This window comes from Serpula lacrymans, assembly GCF_000218685.1.
Source record: "Serpula lacrymans var. lacrymans S7.9 unplaced genomic scaffold SERLAscaffold_9, whole genome shotgun sequence".
Taxonomy (NCBI): domain Eukaryota; kingdom Fungi; phylum Basidiomycota; class Agaricomycetes; order Boletales; family Serpulaceae; genus Serpula; species Serpula lacrymans.
This window is the reverse complement of record NW_006763298.1, coordinates 1,519,804-1,539,606: the sequence shown is the minus strand read 5'-3', so window position 1 is coordinate 1,539,606 and position 19,803 is coordinate 1,519,804. Positions and strand designations below refer to the sequence as shown.

Here is a 19,803-nt window from a genome sequence, read left to right as displayed (position 1 = left end):
GAAAGAAAAGTAGGCTATGCACAGTATAGCTGTGCAAAAAGAATGAGAAAGAACATGAAGGAAAGAATGTATGCTGACAAATCCTGCGTAGATGTTACAGGATAAGATGTTAGTTTTGGTGATTCTGCACCTTTGTGCTACCTATATATTTTCATTCCTTTCTCTATCTATTCTTCTATCATTCACTATTGATTGTGTTCTCTATTATTTCGCCTTTGTGGCTGCTTTGTTTACCTTTGTTTACAAAACTTCGGACAGTATTGCAGAGTCCAATGCTTCCTATTCTCTAGTTACTCACATTGGACTCTAGTTCCAGTCCCTGATTAAAGAAAGGGATAGAACAATGAATGCTGTGAGTAATGTCACAGGTTTGTACAGCCATAAAGTAAAGTCCAATAGCAAAAAGAGAGCAGGAAAATCATGATGTCATGGGAAGATGCAGTAAAAAAAGGGCAAGGCAAAACACTATCAGTATCAACACAGTTCCTTTATTGTCAGTCAGACATTCTAAAAAAATATGTGTCCATAAAAATGATTCAAAAATCAAAAATAATCGCACTGTAAATGAATGTTCTGCTGAAAAAAAAAGAAACTGGAGCCACCGGTCCACCACCTAGTCCAAATCCGACAGTTCCATGGCCTTACCAATGGACTGGTTGTGTTGGACCACCTGATCAAACAAGGGAGGGAGAGGAGTAGTTCCAATTTGGAACAAGTGAGTCCCAGGCAGCGTGTGGTAGGTGTAGCTATAGCGAAGACAATGGACAAAAGATAAGTGTACCCAAGTGAATGGGACAGCGATGAACATGGGCGATGCAAGGGGATGAACCTTCTCCAGCTCAAAAACTACCCACCCACACTCCAACCAGGCAAGACGAGCGACCGATGTTTTGATAGTATATGATGGCAGATCGACGTCATGAAGATGGACCTGTTGCCCTATTTGGACCGGCCGCCGGGGCTTTGCTGATATCAGCAGTGGCACGTGGTAGTCAACGGATCGGCGACGGAAGCGGATAGGAAGTGGTGACATCAGAAATGGTGGGGGTGCAAATAAGATGAGAAGGAGGAGGGTGGAGGTGATGAAAAAGTGGATTAGAATGGGGATCCAGAAACGACCGTCAGGTGAGAATAAAAAGGAGAGGAAGGGGCCCATAGTGGGGCTAGGCAAAGGAAGGGGAGTAAGGGAAACGACAAAAGTGAGGGCGCAATGCAATGTGTAGCCAGTGGCGACGCAAAAGTTTGCCGAAATGCCGAAACACGGAAAGTACCGAATGGAAAAGCAAAGGTGAGCGTGACTGGATTGCCTAATAGAGGTGGTGCTGATCAGCCACAAGTTCAAAACAGGCAATATTAATTACTATTTCACGTGGCACTGTGCCTGTGTGGCGCAAAGGCGAGTCTTTTTGAATATTCGCTTCGTTATTGACACCTGTCCATGCTACCAATCAACTCTTTGGTGCATGACACCGCAATTTGATACTTTTGAACTGTGTCGCTGAAGTGACGATTTTTCAGAAGGTCCTCAGAGCTGAGCAATTTGATCAAGAGTGGGTTGACTGCAATCGATGGGGCTGAGGTTGTGGGCTGTGGGGAAGACGTAGCATCGAGAGGAGGAACTTGGAGAAAAACAATGTCATTAGTCGTACTAAACGAGTGGAATTTGAATGAGGAAAGTTTACTATAATACAGACTTGATGACAGTGGGTTGCTGTAAGGCTGCAGAGGGTCCATAGTATGTAGAATTGTTGTCGATGTGGCAAGCAACAAGCAGCCTGTGTTCACGCAACAAATATCTAATAGTCAGTTTCCTCTTTGGGCGCTTTCTTATCTGATGCACCACAGCGTTGGGTTGCAATTGTGTTTTGTCCACTCTCCCCACCTCACAATAATGCTTTGCTACTGTACCAAATGTTTTCCTTCAAAGGACAGGAGTAAAAGGACAATTTATAGCCATCTGCAGGCTGATATGAAACTTCTGAACACACCAAATCATGCATCTGCATTCAAGACACATCTAGAGCTGTGCATTAGAATGAATACTGAATTTCTGTCGAAATCTTCGTCAAAAGATGCACAAGTTGATAACCAGGTTGAAGACAGTATGCTTATGTGATTCTACAAGCACATACAAGTGTAGCTGACATCCATTTTTCAGATAATATTGCCAGTACTGGCACACAATCCACAGATGTAGATCTTGATATTCAAGCTGATCAAGGTATGATCTTTGCTTTTATTCTGCCTTGTATGCTAAATTCTCTGGATATATTTACATTCCTAGGTGTAGAGGATAATATTCTGAATAATTTGCCCCCCTATGGTACTGAGAATGCTCATATCCTCCAGAGTGGAGTTGATTCACCGAGTTATGGTGCTGCTATTGATGATGAGAGTGATGATGCTGATAGCATCCAGGATAATGATCAAAGTGCTGGAGAGCAGGGTACATTGACATTCCCAGACTTGGAGTATGATATTCTGGATGATTCACCCAGCCATAATGCTGCTGTTGATGATGAGAGTGATAATACTGATAGCAACCAGGATGATCCAGCCAGCTATGGTGCTGATGCTGACTTGGATGATGAGAATCCTCATATACTCCACAGTAATAGTACTGTTGCCAACTATCCTCCTATTCAAAGGGACCTGCAAGCAAAACTCTTAGATGGATACAAGTGTCCAGTTGTTCCCCCATCCTCTGTTTCAGAGCCAAGCAGCCTAACAGATTTAGAGATCCACAGCCTCAAACACTACATTGCATGGAAGAAGTCAAATGGTACTGTCAAGGCATATGAACTGCATGCACAGGTATTACAACAAGCTACTCAGTTAGACATATTGTCACTATATGCTGTTTGCAAGCTGGCCGGATCTCTGGCCAAGGTTGAGCCTGTAAAGATTGATATGTGCCCAAGGAGCTGTATTGCATATACAGGGGACTTCAAGGACTTGAAACCTTGTCCTCACACTATAAAGGGCCGGATTGCATGTGGAGAGAAGCGCTACACTGCTGGATCTAAACCTAAGCCAAGAGCACAAATGCCATATGTATCTTTTATCTCAATCATTCAAGCAATGTTTGCAAACAAGCAATCATCACAACTCCTGCGATACAGAGATAGATACTTACAAGAAACACTAAAGTTACTTGCAGTTGGATCTCAAAGTTCTGGGGTGCAGGCTCAGGCAAGATATTCTGACTTCCCCAGTGGAAGTGTTCATGAACATCACTACAAAAACATGGGGTTGTTTCAGGATGAACGTGACATTGCTTTTGCACTATCTACTGATGGTGCTCAGCTTACTATGAAGAAACAGTCTGATACTTGGATATTAATTCTGATATTGCTCAACCTCCCTCCAGAATCGAGGTACCTTTCTAACAATATCATATTAACTATGGCCATTCCAGGACCCCAAAGTCCAGGAAATATTGAATCATTTGTATATCCCCTTTTTCAAGATGCAGCAAAATGCAGTCAAGGCATATGGATGTGGGATGCTATAGATTCCTCCTACTTCATAAACCGCATGTACATGTCTATGATACTGGGAGATATGTTAGGCTCAGCAAAGTTAAATGGAATGGCTGGACATACTGCAAATTATGGTGATAGATTTGTTTTAATCAAAGGGGCCAGATCCAGTCTTGAAAAAGGTGCTAAGGCTCAGTACTATCCATTATCACCACCAGAAAACCAGAAGTATAACAGTGAGCGCCCCACATACAACCTGGACAATTTGCCAATGCGTACTGAAGAGCACTATTGGAGTACAATCAATCAACTCAATGATACTACAGTCAAAAATCTTCGTGCTAAAATCACAAGAGAAACAGGAATTTCTCGCATGCCTCTAGCAGCAGCAAGCCCAGCATTTATTCATCCTTCTTTTTTCCCAATTGATCCTTTTCATTTACTTTTTGAGAATATTGTTGCATTTATATGGGATTTGTGGACAATCCATAGCTCACAATCTGAACCAATCCACTGACAAAACCGGATAAACCTGGTCTCTGCCGAAGCAGCCATTGTTCTCCATGGAGCATAGCCACCACTCCATGGAGTAACCATTGTTCTCCTAGGAGCACAATTGTACTCCTAGGAGTCATTATACTGTAGCGAGTAGCACCTCCAACTATAACTAGTAGGGGGCTTAGTATAGAAATACCTCAGTCGTTTCTATAGCCTCTTGGGCAGCAGCTGAGTTTCACATAGGACCACATCTCTGATGCCCTCCTAATGAGGACTGGAGACCTCACCAGCTCCAAGGAGTTATTTGATAAACTTGTCTCACTCCATCAGACATCCAACATTGCCTTGGCCTTCTATTTATTCCAGCAACTCACCAAATTGTCCTGGGATGGGACATCACCTATCCAGGACCACATTGCAAAAATCCGGACAATTGATTCACACCTCTCCGGAATGAAACTAGGAGTTGATACCAAACTCATGGCCTTTGCTCTTCTCCAATCTCTCCCATGCACTCCTGAATGGCAAATATTTCAGTCATCAGTAATCAACACGATTGAAGAAAATAAACTTACCTTTGATGCAGTTGAGATCCGGATCACTGCAGAAGTTGCATGACAGTCAGGAAAGGCCCCTGGAGGTTCCAAATCAGCACTCAAATCCGAGGAGAAGTGGTGTGACTTCCACAAAGTCAAATCACACAACACCTCAGAGTGTCGAACACTTCAGTCAGCTGGAAAAAGTCGAAGGAAAAAGGGAAAAAAAAGACACAAGGATATAAGAAAAGAGAAGGAAAAGGCAAATACGGCGGAGCAATCATCTGGATCTGACTCCGAGGAGGAACAGAGTCATATTGCATTGGAACATGTACATATTTCCAAGCCACTTGCTAAATGCATTCAAGCTTACCTTGTGTCGGAACCCAATAAGACCAAAACAACAATTATTATTGACTCCGGAGCAACATCCCACATGGTCCCTCACCGCTCCTGGTTTGAGCCAGGAACATACCATGTTCTGCATCCTCCGAGGACAATCAGTTTTGGGGATGAATCCTCTGTAAATGCTATTGGAATTGGAACAGTAATCCTACAAGCAACCGTTGGCAAAAAGGACTACAATATTGCACTGTCAAATGTCTTACTTGTGCCAAACTTCACTTTAGCACTCGTCTCTGTCCACAAATTGTCCAAAACAGGGTTATCAACACTTTTTCCAGCAGGGTCAAACACTTGTGAAGTTCGGAAAAAGGAGGAACTTATCCTCACTGCCTTACACAAGCGAGGACTTTATCACATCCAAGCAAAACCCGAAATCAACCCGGAGTCAGCTTTTGCAGCAGTAGATGTAAATTTATTGCACAGGAGAATAGGACACATTGGAATGGACCGCTTGCAACGAATGGTTACAAAAGGACAGCTCCAGGACATAGACACCCTTACCGGAACCCCGGAGTTTTGTGAATCTTGTGCTTTAGGAAAAATGAAGAAATTACCTTTCAAGTCCACTGGAGGAAACCGAGCCAAGCGCCCCATACAAATTGTGCACACAGATGTTGGAGGACCAATCAAACCAACTTCCAGGGAGGGTTTTTGGTACTGGATTATCATTGTAGATGATTTCTCCAAATTTCCATGGATATACTTCCTAAAACATAAAAGTGAAACACTGAAACGATACAAGCAATGGAAAGAAGATGTCCAAACATTCTTCTGGACTCATTTGGGAGAAGAAAACTTCACTCCACTGTACACAGAATTCCTCCGGAGCAATGGGGGAGGAGAATATACTGGCAATGCATTCAAAAATCAACTCCGAGGAGATGGTGTCATCCAAGAAACTACAGCTGCAGATACTCTGGAACAAAATGGCATTGCAGAATGCATGAATCAGACATTGGCTACATTAGCAACCACTATGCTCCATGATTCCAAGCTCCCAAAGTCATTTTAGGTAGATGCCATGCAAACAGCTGCATATATCACAGCACGCAGCCCAGCATCAGGACTCCATGGAAAGACCCCATATGAAATACTGTTTAAAAGGAGAGTTGATCCAACTTTGTTTTGCCCTTTCGGATGCCAAGCATATGCCTTGATTCCGAAAGACAAAAGGCAAGGGAAGTTTTACTCCAAGGGGCGCAAAGCCATAATGATTGGCTACACACATGGAGAGCAAGCCTACAAACTCCTAGACACTGAAAAATGAACTGTGTTTTCCAGTCGGCATGTCATATTCAATGAATCCGGAAAGGTACAAAAGGACGACACTGCTCCCTGGAACACAGACACTAGCACAGATCAGTGGGAGGGACTCATTCCAGAGAATGCTCACTATCCAGACCAAAATACATTGGAGGAGGATGTTCCTGACCCTCGGATCCGAGATCCAAATGAATTGCAAATGGAACCACATCTCCAAGGAGATGTTCCACAAGCAATAGAACCATATCAGCATGAAGATGTTCCGAGAGCAGTGGGGCAATACCTCCGTGGAGACGTTCCAAGAGCAGTGGGAGCACCTGATCAGCTAAGACACCCTCCACAACAGTCTCTACAACCAAGACCTGAACACTGGCCATCTTCAGAACGGAAAGCCAAAGTAGAGTCACAGTCAGTGGGAGGACAGCCCATCAACGTACAGCCAGCTGATGTGGAAGAAGTCCGAATACAGCTAGACAGCCTGTCCATTGGATCAGCTTCTGGAAGGCATACAACACCTCCGAGAAGTCATCCAACACCTCCAAGGAGTCCAATTCCTCCGAGGAGTGATTCAACACCTCCAGGAGTGAGTGGGGCAACACACACACAAATGCGTCTACTCCCTGGAGTACCTGCACAAGCTCCCAAAAGAGCAGTCATGCCTGCTGAAGTCCTAGGAGTACGCAGAAGCAGTCGCCAGACCCGTTCTGCAGACAAAAACCGAGATTATCAAAGGACTCTAGATGAGGAACAGTCTCAAAAAGAGCAGCATGACAACTCCATGGAGAAACCTAACACTCCTGAGGTTCATGAAGAAACATCTGATACAGAGGAGACATTCTTTGCTGGAATAGCAAGTACCGGTCCATCTAACACAGACCTTCCAAGGACACTAAAGGAAGCCTTATCACGTCCGGATGGAGAATTATGGAAGTCTGCCTTGGAGGAGGAACTCCTAAGTCTCAATACTAATGCAGTATATGACACTGTTCCACTTCCGAAGGGGGTGAAACCCATCACATCAAAACCTGTGTTCCGGATCAAGTTTGATCAAAATGGAAACATTGAGAGATACAAACTCCGGATTGTTGCACGAGGTTTTACTCAAAGGGAGGGGATTGATTACCAGGAGGTTTTTGCTCCGGTTGCAAACTTAGAGTCGATCTGAATTATTCTAGCCCTAGCAGCAAAGTACAACCTAGAACTTGATCAAATGGACGTATCCACAGCTTATCTCAATGGAGAACTTGAAGAAGAACTGTACATGCTTCCTCCAGAGGGTGTTTCTATCCAACCTGGATACTGCTGGAGATTGAAGGAATTCATCTACGGGTTAAAACAAGCTGGTCGTACATGGAACAAAACTTTTGATCGCAAGCTCCAGGAGCTCGGTTTCACAAGACTTAATGCAGAAACATGTCTCTATGTATTCCGGGACAACAAATAAATATGCTTTGTTGTTGTCTATGTAGATGACCTCCTCCTAGGAGCTTCATCCTGAAAATTCATGGATATCACAAAAGCCAAACTTGAATCCATATTCAAAATGCGGGACCTTGGAGAAGCAAAATACATCCTCGGAATAGAAATCCAACATGATTGTTCAAACAAAACAATATCCCTATTGCAACGCCAATACATTGACACAGTCCTGGAGCGTACTGGAATGAAGAACTGCAAACCTGTATGGACACCATTGGCCCATGGATCAAAACTCCTTGCAAATGCTCCAGGGGAAGATATAGATATAGTGCAACATGAGATGCATATTGAAGGGCGCCAAGTGTTATACCTCTCAATTGTAGGCTCCCTCATGTATGCCATGCTTGGAACCCGCCCAGACATTGCCTACGTTGTTGGAATACTAAGCAGACATAGCTCAGCTCCAAGGAGCCATCACTGGGAAGCTGCAAAATGTGTCCTCCGATATCTGAAAGCAACCAAGGACATGGAACTACGATATGATGGCACAGATGTCTCCATGGGCATGGATTTCTATGGATATTGTTACAATTAACATACCAGCACCTACTTACGCTTCACTTTTGTACTTCTACTTTTATTTTCCAAGTCACATGACCAGTCATGTGACCATTTACTTTACTTTACATTTTTGACTTTTCATAGTCACATGACCAGTCATGTGACACATCACCTGACCCGTGTCTAGACTCATCATGTGACCGGTCACATGCTAGACATCGGACTTTGAACTTTATTTACAACTGTACAGTACCTCATGTATTTTAGTATATATACAAGAGCAATACATGGGGAAGTACTCAGTGAGTCCTCCTGTTGTCTAGCACAACTAACTGATTGCAGCCTAAGGGGTAACCACTCCCCATCATCTTCTTTATAGTGTGTTCCTGTGTGCGCCAGAGTAAATAACTCTTGGTTGTTACAGATATTCAGATGCAGATTGGTCTGGAGACCCAGACACGTCTCGATCAACATCAGGCTTTGTTTTTATCACCATCTAAGGAGCAATTTCCTGGACAAGCAAAAGACAAAGCATGGTAGCTTTATCCTCCACGGAGTCAGAATACATTGGATTGAGCAATGCTGGACAACACCTTGCATGGCTTCAGACATTTTTTGAAGAAATTGGACATGCTCAAAATGGACCTACAACATAATAAAACTAAGTGAAACTCAGCCACTGCCCAAGAGGCTATAGAAACGACTGAGGTATTCCTATACTAAACCCCCTACTACTTATAGTCAGAGGTGCTACTCGCTACAGTATAATGACTCCTAGGAGTACAATGGTGACTCCATGGAGTGGTGGCTATGCTCCATGGAGAACAATGGCTGCTTTGGCAGAGACTGGGTTTATCCGGTTTTGTCACAAAGCAGTCGTATTTCTTCCTCTAGGTGATATCATCAATGGGATCTCGAGGGAAACTTCAAATTATCTAGTACGCTATCACAACCACGGATATATCACGCCAAACTCAGATCGAAAAGATACCTCCCATCCCGATGGCTACCTTAAGTGAATCGAAACAAAAACAGCCAAGCTGCCCGTGGAGGACAAGGTCCACGGGTTTGACATTGCTGTAGCCGCCGAGTTCAAGAAGAGACCAGATCCAGGGGACATCAGGGATGTAAGTCAGAAGTATCCTTGTCCACACCAACTCGCCAACACTTTTCTTAGAACAAACAGAAGATAATCTGGAACCTCCATAACGTAATGTGAGAGGACCCGTGTCGTCATTTTGCATATGACATCACGATTGAGAACACGAACCTGAGACTGTGGTTGAGCAATCGTGCTTTCCCTGCGGTTACTGAGCCTATCAACTTCCTCAGTGTACGTCGATGTAATACAATGTATGTCTCGGCACTCACTGTTGTTAACCCTTAGGACCTCAACAACGTCATCTCCCTCTTTTACTCATTTGGATCCATCACTGACGTGGGTCTCGGATGGGATCCCACTATTGAGCGCATCTCGATCCAGGATGAAACCCATTACAGGTTCTCTCTTCATCACAAGGATCGGCTTATGACGTTTACCACGACACGGCCAATAGCGACTTATGGCGCTAACTCTATGGTTGGCCGTGGAACTCGCGTATATGAGGCACGCAATGAGGTTACTGGAAAGGCGGTTGTTTTAAAAGACTCGTGGGGAGATTTTGGCCGTGACGCGGAGGGCGCCATATTAGAGCAGATTCTGCTGGCTATTCGGGAAAAGTTTAAACATGAAGCAGTAGAAGCAGAAAAATACTTCACGAAAGTTCTAGTCTACAAAGATATTTCAATTGGCGATATCTGCGATTCAACCTTCGATCCCATGGAGGGTGGGGGCAGCTGCACTTTTGAGTGGTTGACTGTTGATAGCAGTATGGCCCTCTCCTCACAGCGGCATTTACCCAGTGACGGACATTTACCAGATTGCGCCAGGCCCGTATTACGTGTCCGTGCGCTAGATGATGATAGTTTCATCCCGCGCAGAATTCACTCTCGCACCGTCTTTGAGGATGTGGGTGTTGCCCTTAAGAATATGACCAGCCTAGCAAATAGCAAATATCATCTGTTGTTTAAAGGACACCCTTAAAGGTAGGATACTTCCTCTTTTCTCTCTTGCATTCATTTGTTCACGCCAGAATCAGCCCTATATTGCATGCATAAAGTGGGCTGGGTGCATCGTGATGTCAGCGTTGGCAATGGATTATGGATCATCAAGCAGGGCACTGGCAAACTTGCCGGTTTCGAATATGCAAAATGTATTCATTCTAATAAGTCTCACGATGTGCGAACGGTGAGATTAATCCGACGATAACATTGATTTCACCCACTGATCACCGATTGGCAGGGCACTCCCCATTTCATGGCGGTGGAAGTAGACGCTAAGGGATACCTGTTTTCAACGGACGAGGGCGAAGAACCTCCTTTTCGGATGAATGGGTTGCATGACATGGAATCTGTGTGGTGGACCTTGATATGGGTCCTCTTTTATTATACTGACCAGAACCATCCCACTGTTGACTTGGTTAACCAGTGGAACACACTTCAAGCAATCTTCCCCAGTGTTCTTGGCCGGACCTCGCGTCTGGTTTTCTTCACCAAATTTAAATTGGTCACTGCAAGGCGATCGCGAAGACATGTGAGCCCGTTCGTCAATTTCTTCACGAATTTGCGGGTCACCTGCGAAACGGCTATCGGAGGGCGGAGGAATCGTTTCCGATCATCAAACTTGAAGATATCCTGGAAAGCATTCATAGGGAGACTGCGAAGAATCTGTTCAATGTACACAAGGAATATGTACACGGAGATGCGAGCGATGTTATCCTTTGCCCCTTGCGTAGACTTCTTACACGCAAAAGGTCAAACTCAGAGGTTCAAACATCACCAACGATGCAGGAAAAGAGGAGGCGTTAGGTCTAGCACGCGCATCTGGATAGCCTACAGATGGTATACAGTGGTTTCGCTGAAACAATTCACAGAGCAAGCTTGCTTTCTCTCTCCCAAAACAGATGCATCGCAATCCACAACAAAATATCAAGTTCACATGATGATCACGGCCTATATTTCCACGGCCCACATGTGGGAGAACAAATTTCAACAGTGCGCACAATCATCATATTTCTCCAGTCTCATCGGATCTATCTCTCAGAGCAGTCGAATTCCCCGCGATGGGCAAGTAATTTAATACCTGTTCGTGTCCATGGATAATTATAAATCCAGCGTTAAAAACTGACAGAACAAGGCAATCAATGTAAGGCATTGAATATACGATTGTTTTCATATTTGATATCCACTCATCTTTGTTGCGATCAGTTGCTGATAAGTCGCCGGATTCTGTGGGAATAGGATCACGTCACTGCTCAGGCCCTTATAACAAACGCTTATTTGCGTAGATGCAAGATTTGTAGATCACCCCCCGACGCGTTCATGGCAGAAAGCCCGGGAAGTTTTCTTATCATGCTGGATACTGCAGCCGCCCAAGATAGGGCAAGATATTTTCGAGACCAGCTGAATCAAATCACCATGGAGGTAGAGCAGTGTATCAGCCCACGGTGATTAACTCAAACCAGACACAAAGATCAAAAGAACCGTATAGGAGTGGATATTTATAGGCAGAACATCATATTATACAGGTACGTCCAGGTACATTTTAGACTATCTTGTTTTTGTCATGTTACTAGAGGGCTATCTCCCAACTTTTCCTTATCGCAAACATCATTGGTTATGAGTCAGTGAGTAGTACGGCATGAGCTTTGTGCCTGTCCTGTTAACTCAGAAATACTTCTGGCAATCGAAGTACGCCTGCTTTGCCATTCCACGATTCACTTTGACTGCTTCAAACGCTTTCATTCATAGAAGCAAATGTTTTTGATACGGTATGTTGTTGGATAAGTAATAAATTCGACATCAGCGGGAGGCCTGTGCACAATACAGTTTGAGTCGTGTAAGATAAAATGGCAGCACACTTACATACCTTTGCAGAAGATAGAATTTTTTTATAGTCGATATCCTCGAACACCAAATTGGCATACGCCTCGACCGCTCGGCAATCTTCCAAGGGAAACTCACAAGCGGGATGAATGGGGACCTCTAATCTTGATGGTAAGCCTCCCCCCCGCGACACACCAACCAACCCCGCAACTCTGCCATTTGTGGGTATTCGTCATGTATGATCAGCTCCTCCACGTGAGGCCAGCGTATTTGACCAGCTTGTATGAACCGTTGAAGGTCCATGGGGTGCTCAGTGCTTGTGCGATGAATGCTTGGTCAACGTCGCTCAATGTGACCTGTGTTACATTCGGGAATGGGGTAATATTCTGGGTGGTGACGTGCCGTGGAAGGTTGGCATTGAGAACCAGGCTTCGCACCGCTGAAAATACGGGTGGGTCCATAAAACGTCTGCGCTCCAATAGCTCATATGCCCCACACTCTCTTGGCATGTAAAACAAATCCAACTGGGTAAGGGATGGAGTGATTGGCAGCGCGAAAATTGCTGCGACATAGCCACCCGGGGAAAGAAAAATATGTGATTTTGGAATGTTGGGATGGAGATAGAAAGACTTGAGCATGGGCAGGTTCACGCTAACTGATCCCGTAAAGTCTTGGAAATTAACCACCTCTCCGCAAAGCTTGAGACTCGATAGATCGGTGCATGATGATAATAGATGACGAAATGCGTCCACGCCAGTAATCGGAAAATCCTCCGCGGTAAGAGTAAGACACGTCAAAGAGACAGTGAAAGACAGTTCGTGACAGTCTATTCCAATACTGAGACTCGGCGAAAATAACACGGAGGTATTGCGAGTGAGAAATGCAGTGAAAATATCGCCAGGTAACATTATTTGAGGTATGGTCATCCAGAGGAAAGGAGCGTCCAAAGCAGCCGTAGCGAGATAACCATGCTACCTGTCTTTCGAAAGGCAGTTTTGGAGATGGTGGAAGTTTGATGCCTTCCTCGAAGATGACCAGGAGAACGTCCCGTGGTAAATGACAAAAATGACCGCACATTATTCCGACCTGAGCGCGGGGTGATTTTCAAATGACTGGCTCGGACTTTTGGGCCTAGCGTTTGCACAAGACGAATACCGTCGATTATGACCTGGCGCAAACTGAAATTAGAGCTTCAAGAGAGGATGGCGAGTCGCGACCTGAGTTGATCTGGATACACCCATTAGTTGTTATTGACGCAGTCAAAGTCAAGGTTTTCTTCGCGGGATTGCTAGTTATTTCAGGCTCGGCCTCGGTACTGTACTTAGCGTAGAGTGGGATGTAATAGAACGGATGCTTCTCCAGCTCGGTATACAGCGAGATGGATTGGAGGTAAGCTCCTCGGAGCAATTAGTTTCGGCACCTGTCGTCGATGGCGTATCTGAGGAGAAGACCTATCGTGGGGATAGGGGCACGGCATGACTGAGTGCTCGGCGACGTAAATAGATGCCTGGAGCGGTCAAAAAACGATGTGTGTGGGAAGCTAGTGGGGTGAGTATGGATTAAGTCCGGATATGAAACCCCATCGAGAACGTCTCTGCACGTAGTTTAGCATTGGTGTGATTTCGAGAGAGGAAGCGCCTATGAATCCATAAGGTGGGGCAAAAGTAAGGTATTTCCGGGCCCATACAAGGCAGTGCTAGGCCAGTGGGGGCCGGCATGAGTAAATGTTGCAGATCAGTGTTTTGTTGATGTGCTCGAAATGCAGAGCTTTGTATGGTAGGTTAAACTGGTTTCAGCCTGCCCCATGCATATGCTCTTCGGATCCGGATCACAATGGCAGCGGTAAGGCCAGGTGCACATCTGTGTGGTCGTGTGCACATGGTGTCTAGTTCCGGCTCCAACACCTGGCCGTGGTCTGTCAATGTTTTCATGCAGAAATAAGCGGAGGATTACGGTTTCCATCGCAAAAAAGATCATCAGGTCTAGTCTCAGTCGGAGGCGTGGTACTTTGAACGACGGCAACCTGTATCTCCCACTTTGGAGCGTTTCGGCGGTACCATGTGATCCATCGTGGGCTGGTCGTCTCAGATTTGAAGTGTAGAAAATCCAAGTGGGGAGTGCATTCTCCTCGCTCGAAGTGTAGAAAATCCAAGTGGGGAGTGCATTCTCCTCGCTCGCCACGCAGGAATGCATCGACCTATTGAATGCTGTTCATTGTATTGGGGCCTGTGTAATCAATGCCCGCCCTACAGGCTTATCGGGCCACGCTATCTATGACTTATCTATGTCAACATGCCACGCCCGCTTTTTAAGCTGTCAACCTGACAGTAACGGATAATTACGCTACGAGCACAAGGCACGCATCCCGTATCAGCTTCTCCAATAATAAAAGCCTCCGGGTCCTTTCCTATCCTTCTTCTGATCCCTCATCAGTCAACACTTTCTCCCCACCTCTCTCAAGAACGATGGCTTTCGTTCAGCCCGCCGCCATCGATGGTGGACTCGATCCCCGTGTCCACCTCTCAGAGAAGGAACAAGTTGCCATCATTGGGCCTCCTCTCGAAGACGCTTCTCCTGACGGTACAGTCCCCAACTTCGAGACATACCTCTACTACGCACAGATTCAGCGTGAGCAGGAGAGAAATGACTCCAGACCTGCTCATGAAGTCGAGGAACGTCACTGGGCTGGTCTCTTTTCAAGAGCCATCAAGCCTCCACCCTCAGACAAGGCGTCTATCGCCTCCGCCACAGACGAGAAAAGGGAGCCCTCTGAGGAGAATGCCGTTTATATCAGCAAGCAGGAAAAGCGCAATGCTTCTGGCGCGCTCAGGACTGCTACCTGGTCAAGCGTCTTCTATCTCATCACGACAGGTAACGTTGCATCTATACTTTCATATCGTGGTCTCACTCCTTTCAATCCTTAGATATCCTCGGCCCCTACTCTGCACCGTGGGCATTTGCTCAGGTCGGCTATGGACCGGGAGTCGCCTGTTTCTTTGTATTTGGTGTAATGGCGGCTTATGGCGGTTTCCTTCTCTGGTGGATGTTCCTGCATCTTGATTCAGAAAGATATCCCCTGCGAACTTTTGGTGATTTGGCTCATCGCATCTTTGGAAAATATGCTCGCCTTGGTACGTACCGAATACTTCATCGCTCTGTTGATTCTTACCTTATGTCCGCTCATCAACAGTTTGTAACATCTTACAAAGCTTGCAGCTCATCTTTAATGTCGGTCTAATTATTCTTGGGTTAGTTCTTTTATATCTTTCTCCGAAAACACTCTTACATGTGTTTTATATAGCAATGGTCAAGGGCTATCGCAAATGGCCAAATTCAAAGTATGACCTTTCGCCCCTAACTGCTTTCCTTACTGAACAGTAACCCTCGATAGCTATGCTTCGTTGTCTGCAACGTTGTATGGACCTTGGCAGGTAAGCAGGCTCCGCCATGACTCGCGGGCATCTGCTCACACATATAAATAGGAATGATCTTTGGCCAAATCCGAACACTGCAGAAGTTCGGTTGGATCGCAAATTTGTCCATCTGGATGAACATCATCGTCTTGATCATGACCATGGGCGCTGTTCCTCACATGGCACCAAACTATACAGCCACCGTCGCGAACTACGTTGCCGGTGCAGTCGAACCACCAGTTCAAACCCTTGCCATCTTTCAACAGGCTTTCCAGACTCAGTTGACCGGTATCATGCAAATCGTCTTCTCGTACGGTGGAGCGTGAGTAATACATCAAATAATTTTGATGTATCTGGCTAATTGTTGTTGGCTTAGCATGATTTTCATCGAGTTCATGGCCGAGATGCGCCGTCCTTGGGACTTCTGGAAAGCTATGACTGTCGGACAAGGTTTCATCTTTGTCGTCTATATGTTCTTTGGTCTCTTTGTCTACTCTTACCAAGGCCAATATACCGTAAACGTATGTGATCTGATCTTATTTGCGATATTTATCGCTGACTTTTCTTTTCTATATATTACACAGCCCGCTAATCAAGGCATATCTGCCTATGGCCTTCAGACTGCTACCAACGCCGTTTCACTCACTGCCGGTTTAATTGCTGCCGCGCTCTATGGCAATATCGGTGTTAAAGTCATCTACAATAACATTGGTGTCGCACTCTTCAAAGCCCCACCTTTGACGGTACCACGTGGGAAGATGATCTTTGCTATCTCTGTGGTCGTATACTGGTCCATCGCATTTGTGATTGGATCAGCCGTGCCTCAGTTCAGCAACATATCTGCTCTGATCGCCGCTGTCTGCATTTTCCGTGCGTTTTTTTTTTTTCCCGGCACTCCGCGTCATTTTTGAGTTGTGATGTGAATGATTGACTGACATTTTTTTTTTTTTTTCGCGATTAGAATTCTCGTATACATTCCCTCCCCTGTTGATGCTGGGATTCACTATGCAATATGACGCTGTCAAGGGAGATGAGCAGTTTGACCCTAACAACCCCGATGCGGCGTGCCGTGTTGACTCGTGGCGACAGTTGTCACGCTGGAGGCGTGCTTGTGAGTGACACCTGTCATGTCATATTACCATTTGATTGCGAGTAACTGACTATCATCGCTTCTAATCAGTGTCCAGTCCAACCAGTCTTCGTTTCTGGTTCAAGATGTGGAACTTTTTGCTTACTCTCGCATGTTTCGCCTGTGCGGGGTTGAGCTCTTACTCCGCGATTGAGGCCATCCAACTAGGCTTCCAGACTGGTAGCGCCTCGACGTCGTTCAGCTGTCAATCACCCGTGGATAAAAGTGGATAGATGACCATTCTGTATGTAATAACGCAAGCCTCTCGCAATGAATAGTGATGACTACTACGCCAAACTCGGAGGTGTGGGATTTGTGGGGATGTGGGTAAGATTGGTAGACGTGGTGATATATTATGTATGTGGGAGTGGGGGTGTTCACGCGATAGGTGACGGTGATGGTGACGACGAGTGATGTGTGGGATATGTGCACGGGCACGCAGATTTCGTTTTCATGTCTTAAAGATGAGGGTATCAAGTGTCATTGATGTAGTCTTTTGCGCTTGTGTGGGAAGGTTGCTTCCTCCGAGCTTATTTCGTTTGTAATTCATAGATATAGTACATAATTTCGAAATATCTCTCTTCAAACTTGCTTGATGGACTGGGATGGTTTGGTTGGTTTAAAACTCAGAGTCACTTTGCAGTCAGGGGACCTTGTACTATATAAACGATAAACATCCGGTCCGTCTGAACCGTGCACCCAAAGATAGTTTCGCGATGACTGTGCGCTTTTTACAGTGATGTTTTATTCGACGTTCGGTGCCAGCAATATCAGCAACATGCAACTGCAACATACTGTGGGGCTACAAAATATTAAATCTGCACATCGTCGAGGGCATTGAGTCTGGCGGACGGCAGATGTCTCATCGTTCGAGTTGCGGCCCGTTCACCTCTGTCCTGGTCATCTGACCGAGCACCGTGACGTTCATCCCAGAGTCTAGTTGTCGAAGCCATGGCCAGCTTGTTCCGTCGAGCTCCATCGAATGCTCAACGCTCATATATCATGCTCATGACATAAACGTATGTCACACCGAGTCTCACAAACCCGTCGTTTTTCCTCCAACCCCCACCACCGATGATGCACTTTCGAGTTCTGGCGCTTTTGGCGCTTTTGGCGGCTGTAGCACCCCTGACGTACGCTGCGTCTGCAAATGTACAGGTTGGAGGCGGGACTTGCACGGTTGTGCCCTTGGGAGGTGGTCAGGACGATGGACCTAATATCCTGGACGCTTTTTCGCAGTGCGCAAGTGGGGGTACGGTGGTGCTGAATGAATACTACGTGGTCAACACCGTACTCGTCACAACTGGACTCAAAAACGTCAATATCGAGCTGAGTGGTGTCGGTATGTCTTATGCTTCTACTGTATTCTCTCTCTCGGGGCTGGGTTTATTGACACTTTCATCAGTACAGTACACTCCAAACATCGCATATTGGTCACCGAATTCCTTATTCTTGACATATCAAAACGCGTAAGTCAGGCGTTCATGAAGCAGCATTGTTATTAATTCTTGGTGATATGCAGGACTACGTACTGGTTCCTTTCTGGCGATAATATTCACCTATATGGCGGTGGCACCCTTGACGGCAACGGCCAAGTCTGGTGGGACTATCCCAATGCGGTAGGTTCTCAGTATGATGCATCTCATCCTGTTCGCGGCTAATCTCACAGCGAAATTAGACATCTGGTACGGCTGGAGGCTCGTCCACGCTATTCGCTCGTCCTATCCCTCTCACTGTCGGAAATGCTAGTAACGTCGTCATCGAAGACTTGACACAAATCCAGTCACCTTTCTGGGTAAGTCCCACTGACGCATCTTTCCTCACAGAGCATGTGTTTACAAGTCATGTGCTCAGAACAATTTCGTTTATCAATCGACTAACGTGACATATCGCAATATCAATATCTCGACCGTTTCGTACTCTTCCAACCCAACGCTTAATTCTGGTGTGTTTGCTTCGATTTTTCTTTTTGAAAGGATGATTAAGTATTTCGGTCAGATGGATGGGACATATACCGGTCTTCCTTCGTCACGATCGAAAACTCCACAGTTAATAATGACGACGATTGCGTTTGTAAGAATACTCATAGCATGTCATGTTTGTAAATACCTTGCTAACTATCCTGCATCTAGCTTTCAAACCCAACGCCACCAATATTCTGGTCCAGAACATGAACTGCTTGGCAGGTGATGGCATGTCTGTAGGCAGCTTGGGACAAGTACGTCGAGAAAAAATTCTGCTTTGATCACTTGGCTCATGGACTCTGCGAACAGTATGCAGGTGAAACCGATATCGTTGCCAACGTCACGGTCAACAACGTGACATTGACAAACTCTCAAAATGGAGGCCGGGTGAAAGTGTTTGGTGGCTCTCCTCTTGCCAATTCGACGGCCGGTGGGGGTGGCGGCTATGTCAAGGTCATCTCCAAGGTTTTGTTGACGTATATTCAGCGCTGAGGTATCTTTATCAGAATATCACCTTCTCGAACTTCCAGGTCAACAGTGTCGACTACCCTATCGTGTTTGACGAGGTTTGTCATCTTATAGGGATACTCTGGCCTCCAACGTGACGTGCTCACCTGTTCCATGGAATTCAGTGTTTCGCGACGCCAGTCTCTTGCGTGGATTACCCAACCAAAATAGCGGTTTCAGACGTCCACTGTGAGTGTCTTCTCCATCTGACCTCCCACTCCACCCCAACCTCCGAGCGTCAGATTCCAACTTTAGCGGGACGTCATCTGGGGCCGAGGGTACTATGGTCGTCGATCTGAACTGCACCATGGCGTGCACGGACATCACAGCTGGCGACATCAACCTGACGAGTCCGAATGGTGCGGCCACCTACTTTTGCCGAAACGTGACGAGCACGTCCGAACTCGATTTTAACTGCACCGACTCGGTTTGAGAGGTGTGATGGGGGGTTGGTCTGACTGTTTGTTATCGGCACCGTGGGGGGGGAACCCATTTTGTGTCACTGGTGTTCGTGTATTATATAAAGGCTCTTTTCATGTCTGCTCAAGCTTACACTCACGAGCGTAAATTGCTCATAAAACCCAAGTTAAGAAGAATAAAAAAGGTGGTGCGACTAGTAAGGCCTAGTAAGGACTAGTTACTACGGATTACTAGTATCGCATAACTGGGGGTGGACTAAGTCGTTGAGAGAAATACATTTAC

At 45.8% G+C, this 19,803-nt stretch overlaps 5 protein-coding genes across 5 annotated transcripts; 4 read left to right on the top strand and 1 right to left on the bottom strand.

The window, feature by feature from the left end:
• Positions 1–9,692: 9,692 nt before the first annotated feature.
• Positions 9,693–9,914, top strand: SERLADRAFT_394263 (uncharacterized protein; the record flags this gene model as incomplete). The annotated part of the gene is made up of 1 exon (XM_007320348.1): positions 9,693–9,914. A coding segment is annotated over one exon (222 nt), but the record flags the coding sequence as incomplete, so codon positions are not given.
• A 287-nt stretch (positions 9,915–10,201) lies between these two features.
• On the top strand, positions 10,202–11,892 carry SERLADRAFT_471972 (uncharacterized protein; the record flags this gene model as incomplete). The annotated part of the gene is made up of 4 exons (XM_007320347.1): positions 10,202–10,249; positions 10,303–10,451; positions 10,506–11,408; positions 11,471–11,892. 2 exons carry the CDS (start codon positions 10,314–10,316, stop codon positions 11,340–11,342), a joined length of 975 nt encoding a protein of 324 aa, XP_007320409.1.
• Positions 11,893–12,157: 265 nt separating this feature from the next.
• On the bottom strand, positions 12,158–12,597 carry SERLADRAFT_394258 (uncharacterized protein; the record flags this gene model as incomplete). Its single annotated transcript, XM_007320346.1, has 1 exon — positions 12,158–12,597. One exon carries the CDS (start codon positions 12,547–12,549, stop codon positions 12,331–12,333), a length of 219 nt encoding a protein of 72 aa, XP_007320408.1.
• Positions 12,598–14,509: 1,912 nt separating this feature from the next.
• SERLADRAFT_471968 (uncharacterized protein) lies at positions 14,510–17,217 on the top strand (the record flags this gene model as incomplete). The annotated part of the gene is made up of 10 exons (XM_007320345.1): positions 14,510–14,959; positions 15,013–15,219; positions 15,279–15,336; positions 15,390–15,426; positions 15,480–15,519; positions 15,571–15,823; positions 15,878–16,022; positions 16,086–16,371; positions 16,463–16,612; positions 16,682–17,217. 10 exons carry the CDS (start codon positions 14,554–14,556, stop codon positions 16,861–16,863), a joined length of 1,764 nt encoding a protein of 587 aa, XP_007320407.1.
• A 131-nt stretch (positions 17,218–17,348) lies between these two features.
• SERLADRAFT_416605 (glycoside hydrolase family 28 protein) lies at positions 17,349–19,750 on the top strand (the record flags this gene model as incomplete). Its single annotated transcript, XM_007320344.1, has 11 exons — positions 17,349–17,972; positions 18,036–18,099; positions 18,153–18,249; positions 18,309–18,425; positions 18,485–18,575; positions 18,629–18,703; positions 18,763–18,848; positions 18,904–19,059; positions 19,101–19,160; positions 19,227–19,290; positions 19,344–19,750. 11 exons carry the CDS (start codon positions 17,705–17,707, stop codon positions 19,532–19,534), a joined length of 1,269 nt encoding a protein of 422 aa, XP_007320406.1.
• Positions 19,751–19,803: the final 53 nt, after the last annotated feature.